Genomic DNA, 24,899 nt, shown 5'->3' on the forward strand with positions numbered 1-24,899 from the left:
AGAGAGAAAGAGCGAGAGCTGGGACTAGCATAAGCTTTAGAAAGCTCTAAATACAGTCAGTGATACTCCTCCATCCTCCAACCAAGGCCAGACTTGCTAAGCCTTCTGTAGAAGGAAGCTGTGGGCTGCGTTCCTGCCGCCCGGCTCCTGGCTGTCTGGCTAGCTTATGCCCCGAAATAACAACACACAAATTGTATTCATATAAACACTGCTTGGCCCATTAGTTCTAGCCTCTTAATGGCTAATTCTTACATCTTGCCTAGCCCATATTTAGTAATCTGTGTAGCACCAGTCTTACCGGGAAAGATTCAGCATGTCTGACCTGGCGGCTTGCTTCATCGCATCTGCCCCAGAGAGGAGAGGAAATGGCGTCTGTCTGAGGCGTCTTACCTCACTTCCTCTTCCTCCCAGCATTCTGTTCTGTTTACTCCACCCACCTATGTTCTAACCTATCAGGGCCAAGCAGTTTCTTTATTAATTAACCAATGACCTTCCTCCATCAGCCTTCCAGACAGTTCCACCAACTGAAAACCAAGCATTCCAATGCCTGAACCTCTGGAGGGCCACTCTCATTCTGATCACCATGGCTCTCTCCTCCCACCATGTGACTTCCGGGGATCAAACTTAGGCTGTCAGTTAGCAAGAGCCTTTACTGGCTGAACGATTTTGCTACCCCTTAACTCTTAAAATATTTATAGAAGTATTTTATGCGATTACCTCCTTTCTCCTCCTTCCCTAAATGAGTAACTTTATATGAAGAAAAGATTCTTTCAGATCCTGTACAGTCACCGTTCTCAGTCAACTGTCTTAAAGCCGGTCTCCACGGGTGTAGCTCTGCATACATTGACAAAGTGAGCAAAGGGAAGATCTCTGGGTGGAGATTCATAATGCAGCTGGTAGACAGGAACCCTCGATGCTCAACAAAATGAGAAAGGCCACATGTAGGTGAGCAGGTATCAAAGAGTATTGATTACATATAGAACCTAAAACCACAAATGAATAAAACCACAGCTCGCTAAATAAAGCTTCTAGGTGTGTGTGTGTGTGTGTTTATCAAAAGTGTTCAATCTATAATGAGCATGATTTACTTATAACATGGCTAACAATGAACTAGTTCTTGGCCTTGAGCACCTCACTGTATTTCCAAGTGCCTACTAGGCATTTCCAGCAAGATAATCCAATGGAATTTTAAATCAGACATCTCTGAACACCCTTCCTTCTAACACATGTGTGTTCTTCCTGTGCCCTGCTTCAGTCTGGTGTTCAGGTGTCTCCCTACTGGGAAGCCTACGTTTAGCTGGTCATCTAGCCGCTGCTGAGTTTGAAATCTCTTTTGAGTCACTGACTCTAAAGTCGTTTCAGTTCGTATTTCTCCACTTATGTGATGTGTCGTCTGGGATGTGCGTGTGTGTGTGTGTGTGTGTGTGTGTGTGTGTGTATAAATTTGGGGTTTGTAAAATGGAAAATGAATACTATAGTTTATATTTATATTTCTCTCTGCCATTTAAAACTTTTCTGGCTTTTATGGTGCACATGTTGGTCTCCTCCCCTTTGAGACAGACAGAGACAGGCTTCAGACTCAGTGTGTGGGGTTAGAAAGATGGCTCACTTATCAAGCGTGCTTGCCGCTCTTGTGAAAGACTGGAGTTCAATTCCCAATACCCATGTCAGGTGACTCACGACAGACTTCTCTCAGCTCCAGGGGATCTGACACCCTGTTCTAGCCTCCCAGGGTACCCCCCACACACACTCAGACGCAGCAGCTTTCTTTATGTATCCAAGGATGACTTTGATCTTCTGTTTCTTTTGCCTCCATTTCTTGAGTGCTGAGAATAGAGATTGTGTCACCATGCCCAGTTTTCTGTGGTGCTGACAACCGAGCCCAGCGCTTCATGTGTGCCAGGCAAACAGCCAGCCAGCTGAGCCCACATTCCCAGCCACTGTTCCCACAAATTTCTAGTAGAGTCCATGATTAAAAGGGTTGCAGATGGTCAGTGGAGGTTATTTGAGTCTGCAATTCTGCATGCCGTCTAACTTCTTCCCCTGTCGTGTGCCTCCTACACCACACAACTGATCATGTCTCTCCCGGGCAGGAAGAAACCCTGTTGGGTCCAGGTAGTTTATGAAGTAAAGCCCATGCTCCCCTAGAGAATGAGGGTGAGCACCGTGCTGGGAAGCTGTTCTCTAGAATTTTCCTTCTGCGTTTCACGGTGCGTGTGGAAAGAGGGAAGGTAGTCCATTGTTAGCACGCTGGGCTCATGCGGCGCAGTTGAAACTCTATCACTTGTCACCTAGGCTAAATATCTTACTGTCTCCATGCTTGGACTTTGTATCTATAATGAAGGAAACTAACGTTTGCTTTATAGGATAGTAAATTAACACATTGTGTACTTGGGGTCAGTAGGTTAAACAACGAATAGTGGTGCTTTATACTGTAATTCTGAAACCTTTAACAGGTCTTAGAAGGCCTCCCACAGGTGGGATGTTGCTAGGACTTGCAGTGACTGCCCCTCCCCGAGAGTTCTATGGTGGAAGTGCAATTCCCAACACAACCGCTGGAGGGGGCACCTGAGAAGCAGTGAGTGCATTCTTCAGCTCCTGCTTTCATAACCACTGGCGAGTGTTCTCACCACTGAGTGAGCTGTCTCAGCATTTGGTTGCTGCAAGCACGGGGTCAGCTACCTCTGGCTCTTGCGGACGTCCTTCTTTATCGCTCTTCTGCCTTCCGCCATGGCCTGCAGTAGCACGAAGGCTTTAATCAGACATTGCAGTCATACGTCTAACTTTCCGAATTCCTAAACCGTGACTGGTCTCAGCTACTCCGTTACATCAATAAAACAGAAGGTGGAAGTGGAGACATGCTTAAGACATCCCAGTTAGGGCAGAGTTTTGAAATAAATGACAAGGTGTAGCAGGGCTGGGAAGGAGGAGGAAGGAGAGGGAGCTGAGGCCGACCTCTTCCCTCACCATGAAATAGCGACCAAGTTTATTTCCATAGGCTGGCAGTCACACAGAGACTCCCACACAACACAAAAAGAACACAGTGCCTTTTTTGTTTCCTACATACAAACAGTATAAAACGTTTATTATGTAAGAGCCATGTTTCGTTTACAATATATTATAGTGCTTCCATCCAATGAAAAGACTTCATACATTATATTCCTTATTTCGTTGTGTTTACAATATATTATATTGTTTAAATGCCACTAACACAGTGTAATTTTTTTTTACTTTGTTCCCCCTCAAAACTAAACTGTCTAGAATAATAGTAAGGGCGAAATAATATTGTACGCACCTCAGGATAAGGGAAGGCAATTGAAATATTAACTATTTCAAATGTCCAGATATTGGACAATAAAATTTGAAATGCTGTAGCTTCAATACTATTAACTGCTTTATCCAAACCCTTGTGGTTCATGTATCTTTGCCAGTTTAACCCTCTAATATTCCCCACCCTCATACAAGTGCGTTTTAATTTTCAAATATCTGCCAACTACACACCAAAAAGACAAATTCTTAACGTGATCAACTGACGTAAGATCTGTTCCAAAGGACCGACGGAGGAAAATCTATACCACCATGCCAGACATACTTAGAAAGCCTAAAAGGAAGAGTAAATATCAACTCAGTGATTTATAACGAAGCTAATAAAATTCAGGCCAGTATTCTAAAGTGTAATGAGCATCACTTGAACGTTCAACACACGAAAGGTTAACGAAGGCTACGAACTTAGTGTAACTTGAACCGTTTCAGCTGGTGGAGTTCACCAGATGTAATTGGATTCAGGTGGATCCCGCGGCTCCTCGGCCTTTTTAAGGGGAGGCGTGCGCTGCTCCTGCCTGGCGCCTGCTGGCCTCGGGGCATGCATGAGGCTGGCTCCGTACCCTGCAAAATTATTCACAGCTTAGAAGAAAAGAAACTCCAAAAGCAGGCTCTTTAGATTCTTCGTTAACCATTCACTTTCCTCTTTTAACCCTGAGTGAAACCATAGTGACCACACAGAGCTTCCTGAATAAGGGCAAGTGACAAGTTCCAGTCTCTGGTCACTGAAAACCCATTTTTTTTTTTTTCTAAGCCCATTAGATGTTCTTTCTTTGAACCTGCCACTCACTTTAGATTTTGGCTATGTGGAAACTCTCTCTGTGTCTCTGTGTATATGTGTCTCTCTCTGTCTCTATCTGTTTCTCCCTGTTTCTCTGTTTCTGTTAGTCTCTGTCTGTCTGTCTATCACAAATGCATTTTAATTTTGCAAATATCTGCCAACTACACACTGAAAAGACAAATTCTTAATGTGGTCAACTGACGTGAGGATCTGTCTCCCTCTTTGTCTCTTTTTGGACAGTCTCTCTTGTAGCCCAGGTTGACCTTGAACTCCTGATCGCCATTCTACCTCGTGTGTAGCACCAGGTCAGGATTGTTTGGTGCTGGGACTCGAACCCAGTGCTCTGCGCACGCCAGGATCACCCTCTACCGAGTGAGCTCTGCATAGTCCTACTGTGAGATACTGAATCGCTGCCCTACACCGAAGTCTCCATGATCCTGCCGAGAATTTGGTGATGGATTCTTCTCAATCCACGACCAAACTAGCCTCACTTATGTTGAAGCAGCTCAACATGACAGCTTCATACAGACTCAGGATGAAGTTATCCCACTCACACAACACAGGCGTTCTATTGGGATAGAACCTTGCTCTGCATGGGAGAGAGGAGCTGTCAGGAGGACTTGGGAATTTTGTTCCCTCTGGTCATCTATTCATTCCCAACCCTGTTTTTGAAACTTGTGCCTTCTTTCTTTCTTTCTTTCTTTCTTTCTTTCTTTCTTTCTTTCTTTCTTTCTTTCTGTTTGTGAACTTCTGGAGGTACTGTGGGCACTGGCTCATTTTTGCCTTCCTAAAATGTGTCCAAGACAGCAATTACATCTTATAAAAATCTGTCTCTGTCTTCCGGTGCATCGGAGTCAATCAAATTCAACATTCATATGTTCCTTGTGGTTTCTAAATGCAAGCATGCTGTTAAACAGCTATTGAGAACAGAGCTCCCTTGCTGGATGTGTTTCTTTGAATTGTCAGTATGTAGGCTACTAGCTCGTGGAATGGTCAAAACATGAGCTAACAATGCACTGGAGTAAATCCCTCCAGTGCCGCTTGGCTTGCCACCCATGAAGCCCAACCTCCCTGCTGGGGTGGAAGAGCCGAAGCAGAGAATTGGTCTGTCTCCAGGACCCTCCTCCCCTCCACAATGCCTGGGTGCCTAGGACCTCCCAATGTGCCACCCCACTGGGAATCTGCTCTTTACCAGAACTCTGTGACTCAGAGCTTCCCTGTCACCTCCCTCTAGTCAAAATAAACCCCAGTCTTTCAGCTTGATTCTCTGGGTTGATGCACAGAAGAGCTGGGTGGCCGCTCCCAAACAGGTTTGTGACGGAAGTGCCAGGCACCTTCTTGAATGTAATGCCTTGCTCTGAAAGAGACACTGGTGGCAGATGAACCAGTGTGGTCTCCACTGGCGTCTTCTCGGTGGTCTCCTCAAGGACAGGAGGCTCCTAAACGTGCTTTTATTTTTGGATGGGCCCAACTCACTGGGCATGCTCCCTGGATTGTATGCACCGCCCCCTGAAAGCTGATCTAGAAAAATATTTGATGTGTATGTGACTTATTCAAATTTGTATCTTGTTATTTTGGAGATGCAATGGGATTGAGGTAATTGGTTGCTGAAGTGTGACATGACCCAACCCTCCTTTTCCTTCAAGCGAGGTAGGCCGTGGGCGCGTGCACAGGAGGCTATCCTAGGTAACAGGTGGATGAAAACCCTGCTGTTTTGTTCACGCGTTGATCGGCCTCCTCCCCATCCTGGACCCTGTTCTCCACAAGGCAGGCTCTTTCCGTCCTATCTGCTCATGTAGCCCCAGTCCCTGGGTTCCTGCCTAGCAGAGAGGAAGGGTGGCCATCAATGCTGAAAGGTCAGATTTACCAAGCTTCATTTCATATGTAAAATTGTCCTCTGGTTTATCTACATTGCTCGTTTATTTGAGATAGTAAATCTGAAAGACACAAACACATTAGACTACTTCCCAGGAAAGGACTTCCACTGGCCTGTCTTTTCTTTCCAAAGAACTCATGTAAACATTTATATCGGGGGGCATGAAAAGATTTGAGACATGTGTCGTGTGTTATATATAAATTGATAAAACGTGGTTTTTGAAACCAGAGGTCATTAGATATTAATGTCCATCTAATATCTTCAGGGTGGACTGTAGTTTAGAGCCCAGCACACTTGCCTAGCAAGGCGCATGGTGGTGGGGTTTAGATCTTCAGCATTACAACTAAAGAAAAGGGGGAGGGAAGGAGGGAGGGAGGGAGGGAGGGAGGACTTTAGCTAATCAAATTCTTCCTTCAGTACACTGAATCACTGAGCTACCCTGCATTATTAATTTGACGTAGAGAATATGTGTGACTATGTTTTAACGGATCTGGTGGCATTTTCTATGCCTTCTTCTATTCCAAAGCTCAGCTGACTTTGAAGTTGCGAGAGGAGATGCGGGGGCAGGGGCAGAGAGATTGTCGCTGATGACCCCGCCACATAGCAGAGCTGAGCTGCAGGTTATCCAAAGACCTCTACTTACTTTTATTGCAGTGTCTTCCGTGCCAGCCTTCTCGACACTGGCATTTGTTGGGCTCGTGGCAGGTTCCGTGAGCTCCGCAGCCAGGCTCGCAGACCGCTGGAATCAGACAGAGCAGAGTGATGCTTCCTCCACTTTTCTGTTCCTTTCTTTTTAGAACATAGCTACATAGCTGCTTTTCCTTTAGTTCTCTAGAATATGTTAGTTTTGGCTTCTCTCTCTCTCCTCCCTCTCTCTTCTCTCTCTCTCTCTCTCTCTCTCTCTCTCTCTCTCTCTCTCTCTCTCTCTCTCTCTCGTCTAAGTCACTTTCCAGCCAAAAGCCAGCTTTAAAGTTGGGGGGAAATCCTTATGAATGATCTTTATACTTTGCATCATGCTTCTCATACACAAAGACCCTCCGTGAGATTTTGAAACTACTGCACAGTGCGCGATTACTCCTTTCAAGAAATCCCTAACAGATAAAACAAACAAAATTTAAAAATGAAGGAATTTAGCCATGTGCATAAATATTATATATTCAGGGATCCCTGCAATGCCCATGGTCTAAGTAAAGGAAGCCTATGAATCAGGGGGAAAGGACAGCTCTGATGCCCAAGACGACATGCAGCAGGCATGGACGTTACATCCAAAGACACTAAATGCAATCACCCTGCATCCATACCGCCACTGTACATGGTACTCACGCTTAGAACAGAGGTCTCCTTGGTAACCTTTGGGACACTTGCATTTGCTTTTCCCAATGCATTTTCCTCCATTTCGGCAGGGCTGTGGGCATTTGCCTGCAGTAGAGAGGAAATTAGTTAAAGTAAGAAGGAGCCCAGGGCTTTATTCAATAGTAATTACATCTTTCAAGGGAGTGAAAAGGCTTTGAGAGGAGACACGCTTTGAAATGGCAGTCATGTCCATTTATCTTAGGCCTCCTCTGGCTTTTATATTGTTTTTGTTTTGGAGACAAGCTAATATGTTGATATGATTATATACATTATATTACATATTATTTGAGTAGTATTATATCCTATCATGTTATATATAATGCCCCCTTTCCCACAATGAATATACTTCACAAAACAGAAAATTCAAGCTAGCCTGGCTCATACATGCCTGCAGTTACACACACACACACACTGTTCTAGAATTTCATGCGTGTCTGACTCGCTACGAGAAATTTTCTACAACTTCTGGTTTCTGCAGATCACTCTTTCTGGAGGTAGGTCTGTCTGTACCCACACCCGATGACAGCCTTACTCGGGCATCATCTATCAGAAAGCAAGTTTGCATCTCGGTAGTTTAACCAGGGGAAGTGAACCTTGGAGACAGGAACAAGGGCCTGATGGGGCAGCAGAGAAGGAGGGAAAAGACAACTCAGAAACGTGCTTGAGGGTAGCCATCATGATGGGCAACTGGATCCTATTCTTCCGGTCTGCCCAAGGATTACGTCAGAGGCACATGAGAGTTGACTAAAGAGAGTGGAGGGGGCATTTGGTTAAGGACCTCTGATGCTCGCTGTTTATTGTTCTTCAGAGAGGATTCATCACGTCCCTGGTGGAACGACAGCTTGTAATATATAGGGACAAAGAGATGCCCCTGGTGGAAGGAACATGGATGGAACAGATTTGATGAGAGCATAGGTTGCTATAGCAATGGATGGAGTGAGGGGCTGGTCCCCGGGGCCACAGCTATCCATTTATATGGACAGTCCGAGAGCCCAAGGATGTCCTTGACTTCTTTCTGATCTTCTTACCCCCATCTTCCTGGTGCTGGGTCACAAGGATACACCATTATAGACAGTTTTACTCAGTACTAGGGACCAAACACAGGGCTTGTGCACATTGGACAAGTACTCTTGTCCCAACTAAGCTACATTCTCTGTCCCAAGCCTCACCTTTCATTCCCAGTCTCAAAGATCACCTTCTCATTGACCACTAAAAGTCCCAAAGAGTCCCATTTTCTGAAGAACACCATTTTCACAAAAGATTTTAACTCCAAACTTCCAATGAAGCATTGAGGTGCTATCTCATCTGTACAAATGAAGTTTGTCTGAAGATCAGAGGGCGGAGCTAGCCACAAGCTAACCATAGAGGCCTGGAGGACTGTACAGATATACAGGAAGTGATATGGCTGGGCAGAGAGAGGAAGTAATAAGGTTGAAGGAAACAGGAACTCTGTCTCCTTTCTGCTGGGAAGTGGAGAGGTAAGGTGGCTGTGGTTTTGCTCCTTTGTCTCTGCCTTTAGTCTGTACACTCAGAGAAACTCCAACCACAGACGTGTTTCTGTATTGTTTTGTTTTAGTCTAATAATGTTCCATTTCATTGAAACAGGAGGGTTTTTAAAAATGAATTTGAATAAAACTTGTTGTTGGATCTATGATGAGTTTTCCAAACCCTACATTTTTGATCCAGTTAGAATTAAAAAAAAAAGACAGAAGAGAGAGGGAAGGTGAAGGCAGGAGAGGAGAGAAGAAAGAAAGGGAGGGAAAGAGACAGAGCTGTGCCGGAGGAAAGCCCACAAAAACAAAGTCATGAAATGAGGCCATGAACAAAGACTCGTAAACAAAGCATGCCACGTCTGGGGCTGAGCTTCGGGAGAAAATTGAGGGGAGTTAGCTCAAGATGTCTTTATCAGGAAAGAGTAATTAATAAGAACAGAAACCACATCCTGGCAATTAATTACACGTTCGATGGAAACTTCAGAGCGATTTCATTTGAACTCTATAAAAATGGTTACTTCATCTACTACTCATTAAAGCACAAGAACCCACAAATAAATTAGAGGTTGAAAGTTAAAATAGAAACATAGCATTATTCAATTTGGAATCTACCTCAGGTTTGGAAACAGGGGCCGCACCAAACACGGTGCTTTAGAGGCAGCGCGGCTGGGAAGGGCTGCCCTCGACAGGCACACGCCTCCGAGGGGCAGAAGGGGACCCCTCAGCAGGCACGCCTGACGACTGCTGTCCTGCCTGGACGTGAGCTTCCATGCTAGCTCTCTTCTGGGTCACAGTGCGGCTTGGACTGAATCGGCTCACTTCTGAGTTTCAAAGAGAGGCCTGAGCCCTGGCCAGTGGGTAGGTGGCAGAGCTGGGACCATTGCTCAGCTTTTTGTATTGAAGCGTGACAGACAACACAGTGTGGGCGGAATGGGTGTCACTTTTAAGTTCACAGCTCAACTTTTTTTTTGATCTGAGCACTCAAGAAACACTGCTATTGAAGGCAGGCATTCCTAGCACCCCATAAGGTTCCTTTTGACCCCCAACAGCAACCCCAGTTTTCAGCACTTCATCCGTTAGTTTTGTCTCTTGAATTTGAAAATTGTGGACTCATTTTTTTCCCCCGCATGTCCGCCTCCTTTTGTATAATGTGTTCCTGGGAGTCACTTAGGAGGCTGGGTTATTGTTTTAATCACTGAGCAGTGTTTACTTCTCCTTCCTTCCCACTCTCTTAGAGGAGTCAGTCTGTTCTAGGATGACAATGACGAGCAGAAGAAAACCTTCTGTGCTTGAGGGTTTGTCTTCAGCCTCTGGGACAAGCGCCACCTTTCTTAGCCTTGCTTTTAGACAGGGAGTGCCCGAGGAATCTAGGAGTGAGGCACTGGCCTATGATCTCACACGAGGTCTCCATCCTATCCAGGCTTCAGTGGCAAAAGCAGGCATGAGACAGTTTTTCAGCTTCCCCGCCCCCCCCCCCAAGGCCATCGAGAACACCCAGATCTGTACCCTTCCCCAGGCCATTGAGAACACGGAGATCTGTACCCCCCCCCCCCGCCCCAGGCCATCGAGAACGCCGAGATCTGTACCCCCCCCAGGCCATCGAGAATGCTGAGATCTGTACACCCCCCCCCCACCAGGCCATCGAGAACGCCGAGATCTGTAACCCCCAGGCCATCGAGAACGCCGAGGTCTGTAACCCCCAGGCCATCGAGAACGCCAAGATCTGTAACCCCCAGGCCATCGAGAACGCCGAGGTCTGTAACCCCCAGGCCATCGAGAACGCCGAGGTCTGTAACCCCCAGGCCATCGAGAACGCCGAGGTCTGTAACCCCCAGGCCATCGAGAACGCCAAGATCTGTAACCCCCAGGCCATCGAGAACGCCGAGGTCTGTAACCCCCAGGCCATCGAGAACGCCGAGGTCTGTAACCCCCAGGCCATCGAGAACGCCGAGGTCTGTAACCCCCAGGCCATCGAGAACGCCGAGGTCTGTAACCCCCAGGCCATCGAGAACGCCGAGGTCTGTAACCCCCAGGCCATCGAGAACGCCGAGGTCTGTAACCCCCAGGCCATCGAGAACGCCAAGATCTGTAACCCCCAGGCCATCGAGAACGCCAAGATCTGTAACCCCCAGGCCATCGAGAACGCCGAGGTCTGTAACCCCCAGGCCATCGAGAACGCCGAGGTCTGTAACCCCCAGGCCATCGAGAACGCCGAGGTCTGTAACCCCCAGGCCATCGAGAACGCCGAGGTCTGTACCCCCCACAGGCCATCAAGAACGCCGAGGTCCGTACTTACCCATCTCACAGTGCTCTCCCTCGAGTCCTGGAGGGCAAATGCATTTCCCTGGGTAGAAGCAGGTACCCCCATTAAGGCAAGTAGTCGAGCAGTTAGCTGTTCGAATGAATGACAGGGTGCTTCGTTAGACAGGCTGGCATGCCTAGCAAGAATTTCACTTCAAGTGAACTATATTTCTCCAGCATATGTCTAACACGTTCTTATCTACATAATAAACATGCCACTTTACAGTTTGAAGAAAGTTATGACCAAACACCTCATTCTTTGAAGTAGCCAATTCGAATTATAACAGTCAAATTACAAAGACTCAGAATATAAGAGAGAAAAGGGTATCACACAATGTATCCATTCCAAATTTTTAAAAAAGGTATAATATATAAAAAATAGTCTTTTAAGTAAAACTTATGTGCTAGAAAGAAGAATCTGCAAATCCAAGGAAATACCTTTCAAAAGCATCAAGTTGGAAGATAAAGGGGGAAAACTTATTTGGATTAGATAAAGGGGAGAGAGTGTCAAAGTGTCAAGGTTCAACAAGGAGGAAGCAACTCTCAGAAGAACGGAGCTTCGTTTGAACGAACAGGATTTAAAGAGAGAGTCTGTCATGGTGCTTGGAGAAAGTCTGGAGTAACTGCCTGCAGAGAGACCTGGGAGGCCCCTAGGAAGAGGCTGAGCGGGATGATGGACACAGTGAAAATCCAATAAAGGAGCTGTGCATCCTAAGGCCCTCCCTCTTGGTGTCAGTTTCCTGAATTTCATTGATCTTTGGCACTTAAAGTGGAGGATAGGGAAATGGGAATAGGAGAGAGGACGTACTGAAAAGTCGACAGCTTCGCTCACTCGGTAAAGAAGATTAAAATAAGAGCTTGGGGTAGGGGTAAAGTGTATGCTCGTAGTCCCAGAATCCAGGGGAGTAGAGGCTGGGTGGTCAGGGTCATTTCTGGCTACATAGTGGTTTGAAGCTGGCCTGTGGCTATTTGGGACCTTGCCTCATAAAAGCTGAAAACTAGAGATTAGTGCTTAGAATTTTTTTCTTTTAAATTTCAGTCATATGTCCTGGTTTTGTACTGGTGACTTGTCAAACAGATAAATAAAGGCTTCCAGTGTGAACGTGTGTGTGTGTGTGTGTGTGTGTGCTTTGAGGAAGTCAGTTCGGTTAAAACGTTCTGCGGACACCGGGCTTCTTAAATGAATTAAGGAGCGTCGCAAATGACAAACCCTTCCCAGCTGCAGGTAACCATGCCCTTAGCATCCTCATGTCGGAATGAGCAGAGTCCCCTTCTGGTACGGGATTTAGAGTTTAGGAAATCCAGCACTGTCCGCCGTCTTGGCAGTAGTGTTGTTGGGTTTTTATGAGTGAGTCCTGTCTCCCCACTTGTCCACGTCTTCCCAGAAAAAGAGAGGGCAAGAGAAGGTCAGGATCAATGTTTACCTGCCCTCCCTGCCCCCTGCTGATATAGAAAGGGCAGCACACAGCAAATAGAACTACTAAATCTGGCTATAAAATCTGACTGCCCTCCTCCTATGCCCTTCTTCTCCAGTTACATAGAGCTACGCAGACCCTGCTCGTCTTTCTTTAACACACGATTGTCTCAGACACTGGAATGAGGAATTACAAGCACTGATCCCACCTCTGTCCCGCCTAGTTCTACGTCAACTCGACACAAGCTAGAGTCATCTGAAAGGAGGGGTCCTCAGTAGAGAAAATTCCTCCCTAAGATCCAGCTGTAGGGCATTTTCTTAATTAGCCATTGTTGAGGGAGGGCCCAGTTCATGGTCGGTGGGGTCATCCCCCGGACTGGTGGTCCTCAGTGCTGTCAGAAAGCAGGCTGAGGAAGCCATGATGAGCAAGCCAGTGAGCAGCACTCATCTGCGGCCTGCGCCTCAGCTCCTGCCTCCAGATCCCTTCCCTGCTTGAGTTCCTGTCCTGACTTCCTCCCATGATGATACGGAAGTGTGAGCCGGTTTGCTTTGGGCCGTGATGTCTCATCACAGCAATTCTCAATTTGTCTTTATTCTCGGTATGTTCAACTGCTTCTGTCATCTTGACCAAGGTTTTCAACATTCCTGTCATGGTTTAGCTGTGGGTTCATGTGCTGCAAGCTTGGTCGGCAGAGCATGGCGTGGAGAAGGGTGAACCACTCACAACTAATGGGTTGTGGTTAGGTCACTGGGATCGTCCTCAGGAGTTCTTAGGGGGCTGCCCAGCACTTGAAGGTCTCTGGCTTGGTCTTGCCGTGGAGTCTCTCCTAAGATACTCCCACCATTGTGCTGACTCAGCACTGTGGTGTAGCCTGAGGCCCTCGCCAGAGCCAGACAGATGGCGCACTAAAATTCCACACTGTGAGGCTAATTGGCCTCACCTTTTTTGTGAACCCCGAGTCTCTGGGTTTTGCTATCGCAACAGAAAGTGAACTAATCCAAAAGTTGTTTTGCCGTGAACCAGAGATGCTAACTAAATTTCACTGTGGCTGAGAGTCGATTGGCCAGTGCTTGCTAGTCATTTCCTAAAGTTGGTGGCAGATGTCCCCAAGGCCAATGGACCTGATTCTTTAATGTTTGTTCCAAAGTACAGTGCTAAAGTCCAGCTCCGTGCCAGTAATTAAACCATTTTTCAGCAGCTCCATAGTCCTTCGTGGATAATAAAAGAATCTTTTGTTGAGCCAGTAAAAATTAACGTTTTATGTTCCAAGATCTCCAGTGAGACCAAATGAAGTTTCAACAGATTTTCCGAATGAGTTTTTAAAAAAAATTACTAGAATTTTTAACATGTAGGAAAATCTTTCATTGGAAAGACAAAGTATTATGGAATATAAGATGTACTGTATTACAAATGTCTATTTTTCCTTCGTGATTCTGAAGTATTTGTGACACTGTAACATACATGCATATACATATGTGATGTATATTGTGGCTACGTATGTATGTTTATGCACATATATAGGTATATATGCATACATGTATACACCCATGCGTGTGTGTGTGTGTGTGTTTGTGTGTGTGTATCACAATAGCCAGGGCGGTGGTGCAGCCACTTAGGAGACAGAAGGATTTCTCAAGTCCAGGAGTTCTATGCAGTATCATGCTAGGCCTGTTAGCTGTTTGTATTAAGTTGGCATTAGTGACCTCTTGGGAGTAGAGAGCCACCAGGTTGCATGAGAGGGGTAAAGTCAGCCCAGGTTGGGTAAAAGATCTCAGTAGATATTTCATCTTGTAAGCCATGGCAATAATGGCCAAAGGTGGACAGTTGTCACTAATCACTTCATTGATTCTGGGTGTGTGTGTCAGTTCACGTGTCTGACGGTTTGCTTTGCTTCCAATAGTTCTGCTAGGGTCTGAGTTTTATTCCCTTTCAAATAGTAGAAATGCTATAAATACCAAATGCTAAATTTGAACAAATAAAGATACACTCTTGAGTAATTTTACTGACTGTCACTAGGTCTTAGTCTTTAGGAATATGTAATGAAAATATTTTAAATCTAATTTTTGTGGTTTATCAAAAGAAAGAAAGATACAGATGCTTTCAGATACTATCCCAGTCCAAGAAGAAAGATAGGAGGCAAAGAGGAAAAGCTTACGACCCAAGTTATCTTATCTGCCCAAGTCTCAGGTCACTCGGGAGAGGCTGGGACCTGATTAGATGGAGTGATACAGGGGTACAGTGGAGGGGATGAAATCTGGGCCAAGTGATTCAAGCTAGATAATATTCATCAACCAATAAAAGCAACACATATTCAGAAGGACATCCCACATCACTATGTAAACCTCGGGGCAGCTCTCTGGGAGTAAACTGTGTGATACTTCTGGTTTCTCAACGGTTGTCAAGACTGTGACCAGACAGTCATGTGACGGTTGTTTGGATAGCCTAAGACACTCAATCACTCCTCAACTCATGCCAAGAACTCCTCGCCTCAACTTTTTTTTCCTTTTTAGGAAACTGTGTACACACACACACACACAAAGCAAACCAACCAAACAGAAAATTGAGCTGCAGTAGCGTTCCATGCTGAATGAGTCTCTGATCACAAGAGACACTAGTTAAAAACAGTGTTTGTTATTCTGTCGAAAGCATAGTTTTTATTGATAAAAAGTCAATAGTCTGTGGCAAATACAATTATGGATATTAGGACATCTTCATTAAATGCATATACTTTCCAGAGTATTTGAAAAGGCTTACCCACTGAAGAGTTTGGGGCTGGCTAAGTAGGCAGGTAGTTTTAGGGCCAAGTTTGTATCCACCCTGTAAGTGAAATCTAAAGTGCCGCGGCCGTACTTAGAGGGAGGCACCTGACCTCTTGCAATTAGAGTATTGAATGAGGCCCTACACAAAGTCATAGAAACTGAGACTTTAAGTCTGGTTCACTGCTATTTTAACATAAAGTATCTAGGAAGGGAATCGTTTTTGTATGTCAGCAACCTTCATAGCAAATATTAACTGTGCCGGGCCCAAGTCTTGCTTCTCAGCTGGATGAGAGGCATCCCTTGTCCCCATATGGATTTTCCCTATCTTTCTACCCCGTCTGGGGACCACAGATGGATGTTGCTCAGGTCACTGACCTGTATATTCTTGCACTGAAGCACTCTGGGAGTAAAAAACAAACTTCCGCTGGGTTAAGCAATACCCCAACTGGGGTCCCACTTAGTAGAGGAGTCATCTTTACTCCATATGACATACCGTGTTTACAAAGGGATGACATCAAGAATGTATCTTTGGGAGGCTGGAGAAACCGTTCAGTGGTTAAGAACACTGTTTATTCTTCCAGAGGACAGGGGTTGAGTCCCACCACCCACGTGGAGGCTTACAACCACTTGTAACGTCAGCTTTAGGGGGTCCCATTGCCCTCTTCTTTACATGCACATGTGCAAACACACACACACAAATAAATATTAAAAATAAAATAAAAATGAAATGAAGTCCTGTTACCTTTATCACAGTTGACTCCATAGAATCCAGGTGGGCAGATGCAGAAGCCAGGAGTGACACACAGGCCGCCGTTCAAACACCGAGGTATGCAGAGGGCTTACAGGGAGAGGGGACTCTGATTAAGGCCAAATAGGATGCAGGAGCCAGGGCATTTTACATTGTCAGCGATTCTACAACTCAGACTTTGTGATAGAGTCAAAATGTTTACTCTTTAGATACACAATCTTGCTATATTAAAAATTGTCTCATGGTATTAATTCGGCTATTTTTCAACTTCTCAGCCAATTTCTTAGGCAAGAATTTTCAATTTGTTCTACTTTAAATGCCCGATTAAATCTCTATCAGAATCAGGCCAGGCATTGTGGCACACGCCTTTAAACTCAGCATTCAAGAGGCAGAAGCAGATGAATCTCTGTGAGTTCGAGGTCAGCCTGGTCTGAAATAATAGCATTTCAGAACAGCCAATTACACAGAGAAACCCTGTCTTAAAAAACAAACAAATAAACAAAAACCAAAAAATATATTTCTCAAATCAACTTGACTGTGATGTATTTTTTTTAAAAAACTGCAAATATTTTTCTCTGCTCCAATTCCTTGATCTTTGAACTCTAAGATAAATGCAAATAAGAAAATATTCTTATCTCTTAAAAGAAAAAAATACCTTTTGCTAACTCTGGTCAAACAACTTCTTTGACTTCTTTAAAGTTTGGCATTTAAAGAGCCTGTGGTTAATATTCATTTCTCAGTTGTGTCTTTTCATATAATGACCCCAAAAACAGTACCTCTGAAATAAATGCGCTTGCTACCCAAATTATTTTCAACACTTCTTTCAACTTATGATATGGTAGAACCTATACTCAGATATGGATTTAATTGTGAATTGAGCTATTTTTAATTGGAAGAATTTCAATCAGTTGTGGCGTTAGAACCCTAAACCTTTCATGAGAGTATCACAACGCACACTGTGTGTATAGGCTGGCCAGAGGCTTGATCACGAAGAACAGAGACCCTCATCAAAGTTCTCTGGCCAAGGTCTGGCCACGTATGATAGTAACAGAAACCGATCCACAGAAGTACCACTTTCCAACTGGTCTTCTGAGCCTATTTTAAAGTTTCACCGACCCTTAAAATATTACCAAATAATAATAGTAATTTCAAGAGATGTGTTACAAACACCAAAAGACCCACGAGGGGCATCTGTGGCTTCCACGTTCGTTGGGAAGCAAGCCTGGTGGACTAACTCCTTTGCTGACCTTTCTCACAGTGAGGCCCGTAGAAGCCATCAGGACACTCACAGACCCGCCTTTCGTTACAGAAGCCTCCGTTCCGACATCCTCCGGGACACTCGGCTGCACCAAAGAGAAACAAAGCAGAAAGCATGCCCTTGAAGCCAGGCCAGGTGAGACACTGGTGGTCATTTCTACTCAAGTGTTCACAGTACAATTGATTGAAACCCACAATCTTTAACCTTCCCTCCGTTTTCACTCAGTTCTCCCTGCAATCTTAATTACAACAGTAGGGGACACGCAGGAGGGAGTAAAGCCACTCTTACTTCTTCCCACCGCTGAAAGTCACACCGTAGGAACAAGGGGCATTGCCTCTGGTAGCCACTGCCATAGAGCAGGTGTTTAGAGCATTGACTGGCTCCATAGCTTAAGCCTGATGCTGGAAGGGAAGGAATTATTCCCTTGTGGTTAGTGGGCACCCTGGGCATGCAATGAGTTGCTGAGGCCCTGTCTGCCTGATCATGACTTCCTCTCTTCTGTGGCTATGAACGGCATTTGGTGGGGCATGGGTAGGCAGTGTTGCTGTGACCGGGAGAAATGTAGGTGATGGTTGACACCGGCAGGGAGAAACTGGAACAAGAAAGGGGATGTCTGTGGCCTTGGGTGAGATAAAGATGCGGACTCCTTAAGGTTATGATAGAAAAGGGGGAAGAAAAGCTAGTCTTTGACAGACACTGGAGTCCCTAAGGTTCCTGCCTGGTGTCAAAGCCTGGGAAAATCTAAGTACCTGTAACGGACCCTGTGTGTACCAACTTTTCCCTCCAAGGTATATATAAAAAGAAAATGAAATAAAACAAGTCATAGGAATCCCTCCCCACCTCCAAAGCCCTCCCTTGAGGGCTCTCAGTGCTCACCTTGCTGACATGTTTTAAAGAAGATAGCATTTTGAGGGGTCTGAAGGATGGTGTTGCCTTCAGAGTTCATGACAATCACGTTCACTTCAAATGCTGCCACACCGTCCTGTTTGCCAAGACACGGGAAACCAACCTGAACAACTAAAAGGAAAAGAGAGGCTATCAATTTGAACAACTGATTCTGGCTCCACAGGAACCATAGGGAGACCAAGAAGAAGCAAAGAGGGGCGCGTTTTCGTGTATCTCCATGGGAGTTGAGAAGGTATTTTGATTACCTGGGGAATCCTCGGTGGAACTCATGCACCATGCTCCACAAATGCAGAACTGGGAAGATTTTGTTGAAAAAACTTATTTTTTTTTAAGACAGGTTCTTGACTTGTATATCTTGGCTTGTATATTTTAGGCTTAGTAATCTTAGCTTGTGGATTGTTTTAAGATTTTATTTTAATTTTTGTGTGATGTGTGTGATGTGTGTGTGCATATGTACGTATGGGCATGTGTGTGCAGGCGTGTGGAGGCAAGAGGCTGTCAGATCTCAAGAGCTGGAGTTACAGGCAGTTGTGAGCCACCTAATACAGGAAGCAAACGTGGGTCCCTTTAAGAGCAGTAACCGCTCTTAACCACTGAGCCATCTCTCCAGCGCCAGTTTTCACACCTTAAAGGGGTGGGTATTTTTTATTTCTTTTTTTTTTTTTTGGTCTGCAAATTAAAGACGCAAAAAGGAGCATAATTATATTAATTAGGATGAGACATTTGTGATTATATTATATAATTATATTAATTAGGATGAGACAGTTACCATCCCCAAAGATCCAGAAAAAGGTATAATATATAATATTATATCCATTAAGTAAGCCCTTGGCATAATAGCCCACTAGCTTATTTTTTTATTCTTCTGATCTGAAAGTAACAAAGCAAATTCTTTGAAGATATTCTGCAACTCAACATGGATTCCAGCAGTGGGCTAGTCAACCAGGTTACTATTTTCTCAAGACACCTGTGATATCACAGAGTGGTAAGCTAAGTCTGGTGTGTGTTTTAGCTTGCTGACGTAGAGCCACTTCCGGAGCACCTGCTGGGTACTTGGCATGTCCGGGTGTTGACAACAAGGCCACAAAGCAGGACATGGCAACTCAAATGTTTCTGTACGAAGACAATGCCACCAGTTTCGTAATACAAGTGACAAGGAGGAATGGGCTCATCAGACATTAGCTCCTGGGTGAGAGGATGATTGTGAAACTTTCCAGAATATACTGGATTATCATGCCACCCACTGAGAAAGACTGATCTAGCTGACAGCTAGACTCCAGTTCTTCCATAAATAATAACAATAATAATAATAATAATACTGCCAGTAAGTATATGTAGAGCTTTTGCATGGTGGGTACAGCCACTAAGCATGGCTTATATTAAAGCAGGACAGACCTTCTCCCTTTGGAGTGTGACTACACCTTCCTCCTAGGGTTAGAAGATGAAAAGAGCTGGCAATTGCTCCCATCAGCACAAAATCTGGCCACACAATCTTCATGGTGAGCTTGCAAAACAAAAGTTCTTTTGCAGCCTCTGGCATTGCCGAGAGATAGTAGAAATAGAGCCGGGGCCTTTGGCAGTGGTAAGCCCGTGGGGAGAGGTCCACTTTTACCAAAGACTAAATGAAAACAAGGCCAGATGCTTCGCATTCCAATGCAGCCTGTGCTGTGTAAACCAGGGTGAATGAAAACAACTTCGGAACACTGAAGCAGATGAACTCACATGGCATTCAAGCCCACAGCCATAGGCAATCGATTGCATGCAAACAACGCTTAGGGAGAGGTAAGTGAGCACTTATTCTAACAGAATACCCCTTCCACACACAGATGGGCATGGGTTTTACACCCCTAGAGCATCCTGTCATTTGACACACTTCCCTCACAGGAAGGTGGAAAACGAGAGGCAACAGGAGCTCAATCGCAATGTCACAGGACACGGAATGGTAAGCCGATCCCTGATTAGACGAGGGCTTGGAAGACGGCTCAGTCAGTATTGACTTGGAAGGATGGAGGCTCGAGTCTGATCCCCAGAACCCAAAATGTCTGGGTGTGCACAGTGGTGAAAGTATGGAAAATTATTAACAGACTAAGTGCTCAGCACTAAGAGGGACGCCCCTTTCATTCCAGTCTGGGGATCTCCTGGGAAGAGGGCAGAATGACGTGAGAAGGGCCTGGTGGGCGGCTACCAGGAAACCATGTTCTCTTGACACAACAGGGCGCCTGTGACAGCGTGAACAAAGACCCGTGCAAGCCCATGCCAGACAAAATCCCAGCATCGAAGTGGGAGTGGGCAAGAAGTTCCAGCCCAGGTTGAGGAGCTATTGGCAACCGTTAACTTTGGCAGAGGGAGAGTGGGTTTTCTTTAAAGGTGTGACCCCCTGAGAGATTGAGCATGCTCCAAGACAGGCTCTCCACCCAAGACTTGATGGACTTTTATAAAGGTTAGGAAGCGAGAACAGGAAGTTGGGTAGGTGGGAGTGGACTTGGGAGGGGTAAATATGACCAAAACGTGTTGTATGAAATTCTCAAAAAACTAATACAAATAATATTGTTTAAATGCTGGGTATGGTGGCCTGTGCTTACAATCCCAGCATGAAGGAGGCAGGGACAGGGGGATCCCTGAAGCTTATTGGCTGGCTAATTTGATGAATTAGCCTAATATGGTGAACTCCAGGGCCGGGAGAGAGCTGTCTCAAATCAGGAGGCTAGTGTTCCTGAGGATACCAGCTGAGATGGTTTTCTGGCCTTTGCACTCACACACATACATGTGCTCTAGCACCCCCTGCCCACAGGGGCATGCGTGCACGCATACACATACATGTATATAAAAAGCATTCAACGTGAGTACTCGGGACCTCATTTGCTGTGGCATTCTGTCTCAGCAAATACTGACCATTCTGTCTGGCCTGGAGCCTTGAAGAAGGTGGTACACCTCCAACATTAACACGTATTTAAAATCTTCTACACACTGGGTTCCTAAGACATACTGCTGTTCTGTGGGCTCCGTGCAGAGACAGTGTTCAAAGAGGCCAAGCCCTGACTTGACGGGAACTAGTTATATATTTATGCATATAACTCGGTAGTTTTACCGAACCACTCCACAGTTTGTATTTCCTGTTTTTGTTCTCTTCAAATGCCGGAAGGCAGGCACTTCGTAACTGTTAAAGATCAAGGGATGTCCAGGCACAAAGGTGCCCGTGGGATAAAAGAACAGCCTAGCAGCTTGAGGGTATAAAACAGCACAATAATGAATGCTACCTGGACGTTCAGAGCAAAGACCCAGCGATTGGGTTACTTTTTTAATAATTCAAGGTGCCGTCACTCCTCCTACTGTGGTGACCCAGCCGGTGAGGCTAATGAATCGCGACCCCACAGTGATCTGAAACCCCCATAAACTCTTGCACCTGCAGTTTTGCAAACAAACCCTACATCTGCTTCTAAAAGAAAGGGAAAAAAAATTCACGTGCTCACCGAGGTGAAAGGACTTGAGGGGCAAAGCGGAATGTACGCATACACACATGTGGCCACCATTTTGTCTCCAAAGAAAACCTGTGCCTTTTCTTAAAATCTCACCTTGACCCAAGTGGCATCTTCTCTTCCCTCTAAATTTTATATTTTATGTATGTGCACTTGTGTGTGTGTGTTCGTGTGTGTGTTCGTGTGTGTGTGTGTGTTCGTGTGTGTACAGGTAGAGATCAGGGGTTGAGAGCAGGTGTCTTCCTTAGTCGCCCTCCCTCATTTTTTTTTTTGAGACAAGGTCTCTCTGTGAACATGGAGCTTGCCAATTGGCTAAATGGGCTAACCAGCAAACCCCAGGGATCCTGTCCTTCGGGGATGGATGACAGCCGGGCACTGCCAAGCTCAGCTCTGTGCCAGGGGTTTGTGTGGCAAGCACTTTCCCAGGAGGGGCACCTCCCAGCTTGTAAGCTGTGTGTTTCTAGATTTCATAGTACTCGAAAGCGATGCGGGACGTGAGCATTCCCGGGAGGCGTTCTGTCCTCGCATGCGCAATAGGTGGTGTGTCAGGAGCTCCAAAAGTAGAATTTTAGTAAAAACCCTCTTCTAGACTCTAAAAATTGTTGAAGGTAGGAAGATGCGGGAAGTTAGAAATTTAATATGTATTGGAAATGGCAGACGTTAGTAATGGGGTCTCAGTGAGGGGTTCACTTCCTAATCACTCTACAGACCCCACTTAGCTCCTGGGGGGATTCTTATTTGATACCGGACAAGTTTCTTATCACTCCTCTGGGAGAATGAGATTAAAAGTAGGAATGGCTGTTACTTATTTCAAAATGCTAGAAAGCCACAGCCACGGCTGGCACCGTGCATGGAAATGCGAAGGAAGAGGCATGACAGTGAAACCTCTGCCCCTAGGAGCCGATGGCTGAGCCCAACCTGGGCTAGCGCTGTCCTTTCATTCTATTGCCCGCCCCCCAAGATGATCCTAGGGTTCCAGAGGTATGCTGAAGTGCTCACTTGATGGCTTTCTGGAGCAGGGCTTAATTTTGAAACATAAAAGAAATGGGAAAAAATTTTAAGGAAAAATATGCTTGGCAATATGAATTTTATTCTCCCACCAACTAAATAAATGAGTGAATGAATGGTAGCTGGAGAAAAAGCACAGTAAAGGTAAGTTAGCCTATTTTGTATGCCACAAGTTTTGTGAACTAATAAGAACTGCCCTCAATTCAACAGCTCTCCTCAGGAAAACATCCCATAATCGCTCAAATGGATGGCATATATACCGTGTATCGCCTCATCTCCATTAAGACTTCTTCAAAGCAAAGGCCACCCACCTGACGCCTTGTGAGGCACTGTTCCCAGCAGAGGGACATTCACAGTTGGGTCTGCCATGATGCCTTTATCCAGGGAGCGAAGAGAGAGGAATTCATAGAAGTATTCTGCCTGCAACAAAAGGCATTGCCAGTCAGCACCAAGGAAACCACAGTGATAGAGAAAAGACTTCTTGACAAACCATCCACGCGATGGGAAAGTGACCATTTTCCCTCTGGGAAGTTGGGAGTCCCCAGCATCTAAAATATCCTGTTAGCATAATGCACTCTTTCTGATTTATACATATGGAACTGAGCCCTGCTTAGAGAGGAGAAAGTCCCTAAAATGCTCTGAGCATTTATTTAGAGCTTGCTCAAAAGGTCATTTAACTTCTGCAGTATTATTGGTTGCTATCTGCAGAAGGATTTGGAGGGAAAACAGAGGGATAAGACATATCAAAGCGATTAGTGAATAGCCTTTGGAAAACTCATCTCAGCATCGTGGGTCATTATTTCTTAAATCGGAGGGAACTGGTACAGCTGTGGTAAACAATGACCAATGAATTAGAAGCCTAAGGGCAAAGAAGACTCTTAAGGGCCAAAATTTGAGAATCCTGTTGCTAATTTTGAAAGGTTTACATTTAAGGTCTCAGTTTAATAGAGAGAAAAACCTAAAAACTCAAAACAAAACATCACAATGACAACAAGCTGGAAAACTTTACAATGTAAACTAAGTCAGTAGTTAAGCAAAAGTCCTGCTACTCAGGTGCCCACTGATACAGAAAATTGAGGGAGAGTCTAACCATGGAGCTATGGTGCTTAACATTGCTAATGGGAGTGTTTATGGGGACTGGAGAGAGAGTGGTTAAGCACTTGTTGCTCTTCCAGGGGACCAGAGTTCAATTCCTAGGACCCATATAGGGTGGCTCACAACCACCTGTTACTCCAGCTCCGGCATCCGATGCCCTTTTCTGGCTTCTGAAGACACACATGCATGCACACACATGCTTACACACACACACACACACACACACACACACACACACACACAAAATCTTCAAAAATGGTTTATGCTAAGAACCATCTGTTCTTGCTTAGGAACAATGAGCAGCTAATAAAGAACACACAAGGTAACATGTAAAGTAGGCAAGCTGGGTGCCCCTGCCATTATCCAAAGACATAGCTAGAGTTTGGATGCACTAATTATAGAAATGTTACAGTACATGCACGTGAACTGACTGGGATTTTTTTTAAAATAATGGTATTTACATTCAGCATAATTTTTATTTGATAACATGGAAAACATGAAGAATGCAATCGAAGCCATTCAAACCACTTTCTGCTTTAAATCACCACCAAATACATCTGTCACCGAGGACTTCATGGGAGATTCTGTCTACACATACAGTGAGCTAAGAAATATGCCCTGAGTTCATGGAGTCAAAATAGCACCTTCATTAACCAAATCCCCTTCTTTGGCAATGACTGCAAAGGTTCCAGAAGACCTCGATGTTCCTTCCCTTGGAGAGTGGCAGGGTTGGGTGAATTCATTTATTAAGTTCATCTGCTAATGGGAGACAGACGGTCAGTTCATGAGACAAATGCTTGCTCCCCTATGGATGGGCAGGCAGAGATCTGAAGGGAGCCCATGAAAGCAACGCTGTCAGGAAAGGTAATTCAATTTGCAATGGATTCCTTTGAGATAGAGAATGAATAGGATGTCTGTCCCTGCAGGAAAACCAATGGGAAAGACTCCGGTTTGCACAGATCCAGGTGATTCCAATGACTCCTGTCAACTGCATACGCCACCCCCACGCTCTGCTCCAAAGCCTTTATCACTAGAACATTTTATTTTAAAACATGGTAGAGTGGTACCGTGAAAGGCCTTGGTGCTGAATGCTATCATAATTAGCTATA

General features: G+C 45.2%; 1 protein-coding gene across 1 annotated transcript in view; it reads right to left on the reverse strand.

Moving 5' to 3' along the window:
* Nucleotides 1–3,058: 3,058 nt before the first annotated feature.
* Wif1 (Wnt inhibitory factor 1) overlaps nucleotides 3,059–24,899 on the reverse strand; it is a 56,794-nt gene continuing 34,953 nt past the window's right edge. The window contains exons 3-10 of the mRNA XM_075954233.1: nucleotides 23,007–23,115; nucleotides 18,182–18,322; nucleotides 17,295–17,390; nucleotides 16,042–16,137; nucleotides 11,121–11,216; nucleotides 7,302–7,397; nucleotides 6,622–6,717; nucleotides 3,059–3,885 (exon numbers count right to left, since the gene is read on the reverse strand). Of these exons, the coding sequence (XP_075810348.1) occupies nucleotides 3,764–3,885; nucleotides 6,622–6,717; nucleotides 7,302–7,397; nucleotides 11,121–11,216; nucleotides 16,042–16,137; nucleotides 17,295–17,390; nucleotides 18,182–18,322; nucleotides 23,007–23,115 (852 nt within the window). The 3' untranslated portion in view covers nucleotides 3,059–3,763. The remainder of the gene's footprint in view (nucleotides 3,886–6,621; nucleotides 6,718–7,301; nucleotides 7,398–11,120; nucleotides 11,217–16,041; nucleotides 16,138–17,294; nucleotides 17,391–18,181; nucleotides 18,323–23,006; nucleotides 23,116–24,899) is intronic.

Source organism: Microtus pennsylvanicus, chromosome 20, assembly GCF_037038515.1.
Source record: "Microtus pennsylvanicus isolate mMicPen1 chromosome 20, mMicPen1.hap1, whole genome shotgun sequence".
NCBI lineage: Eukaryota > Metazoa > Chordata > Mammalia > Rodentia > Cricetidae > Microtus > Microtus pennsylvanicus.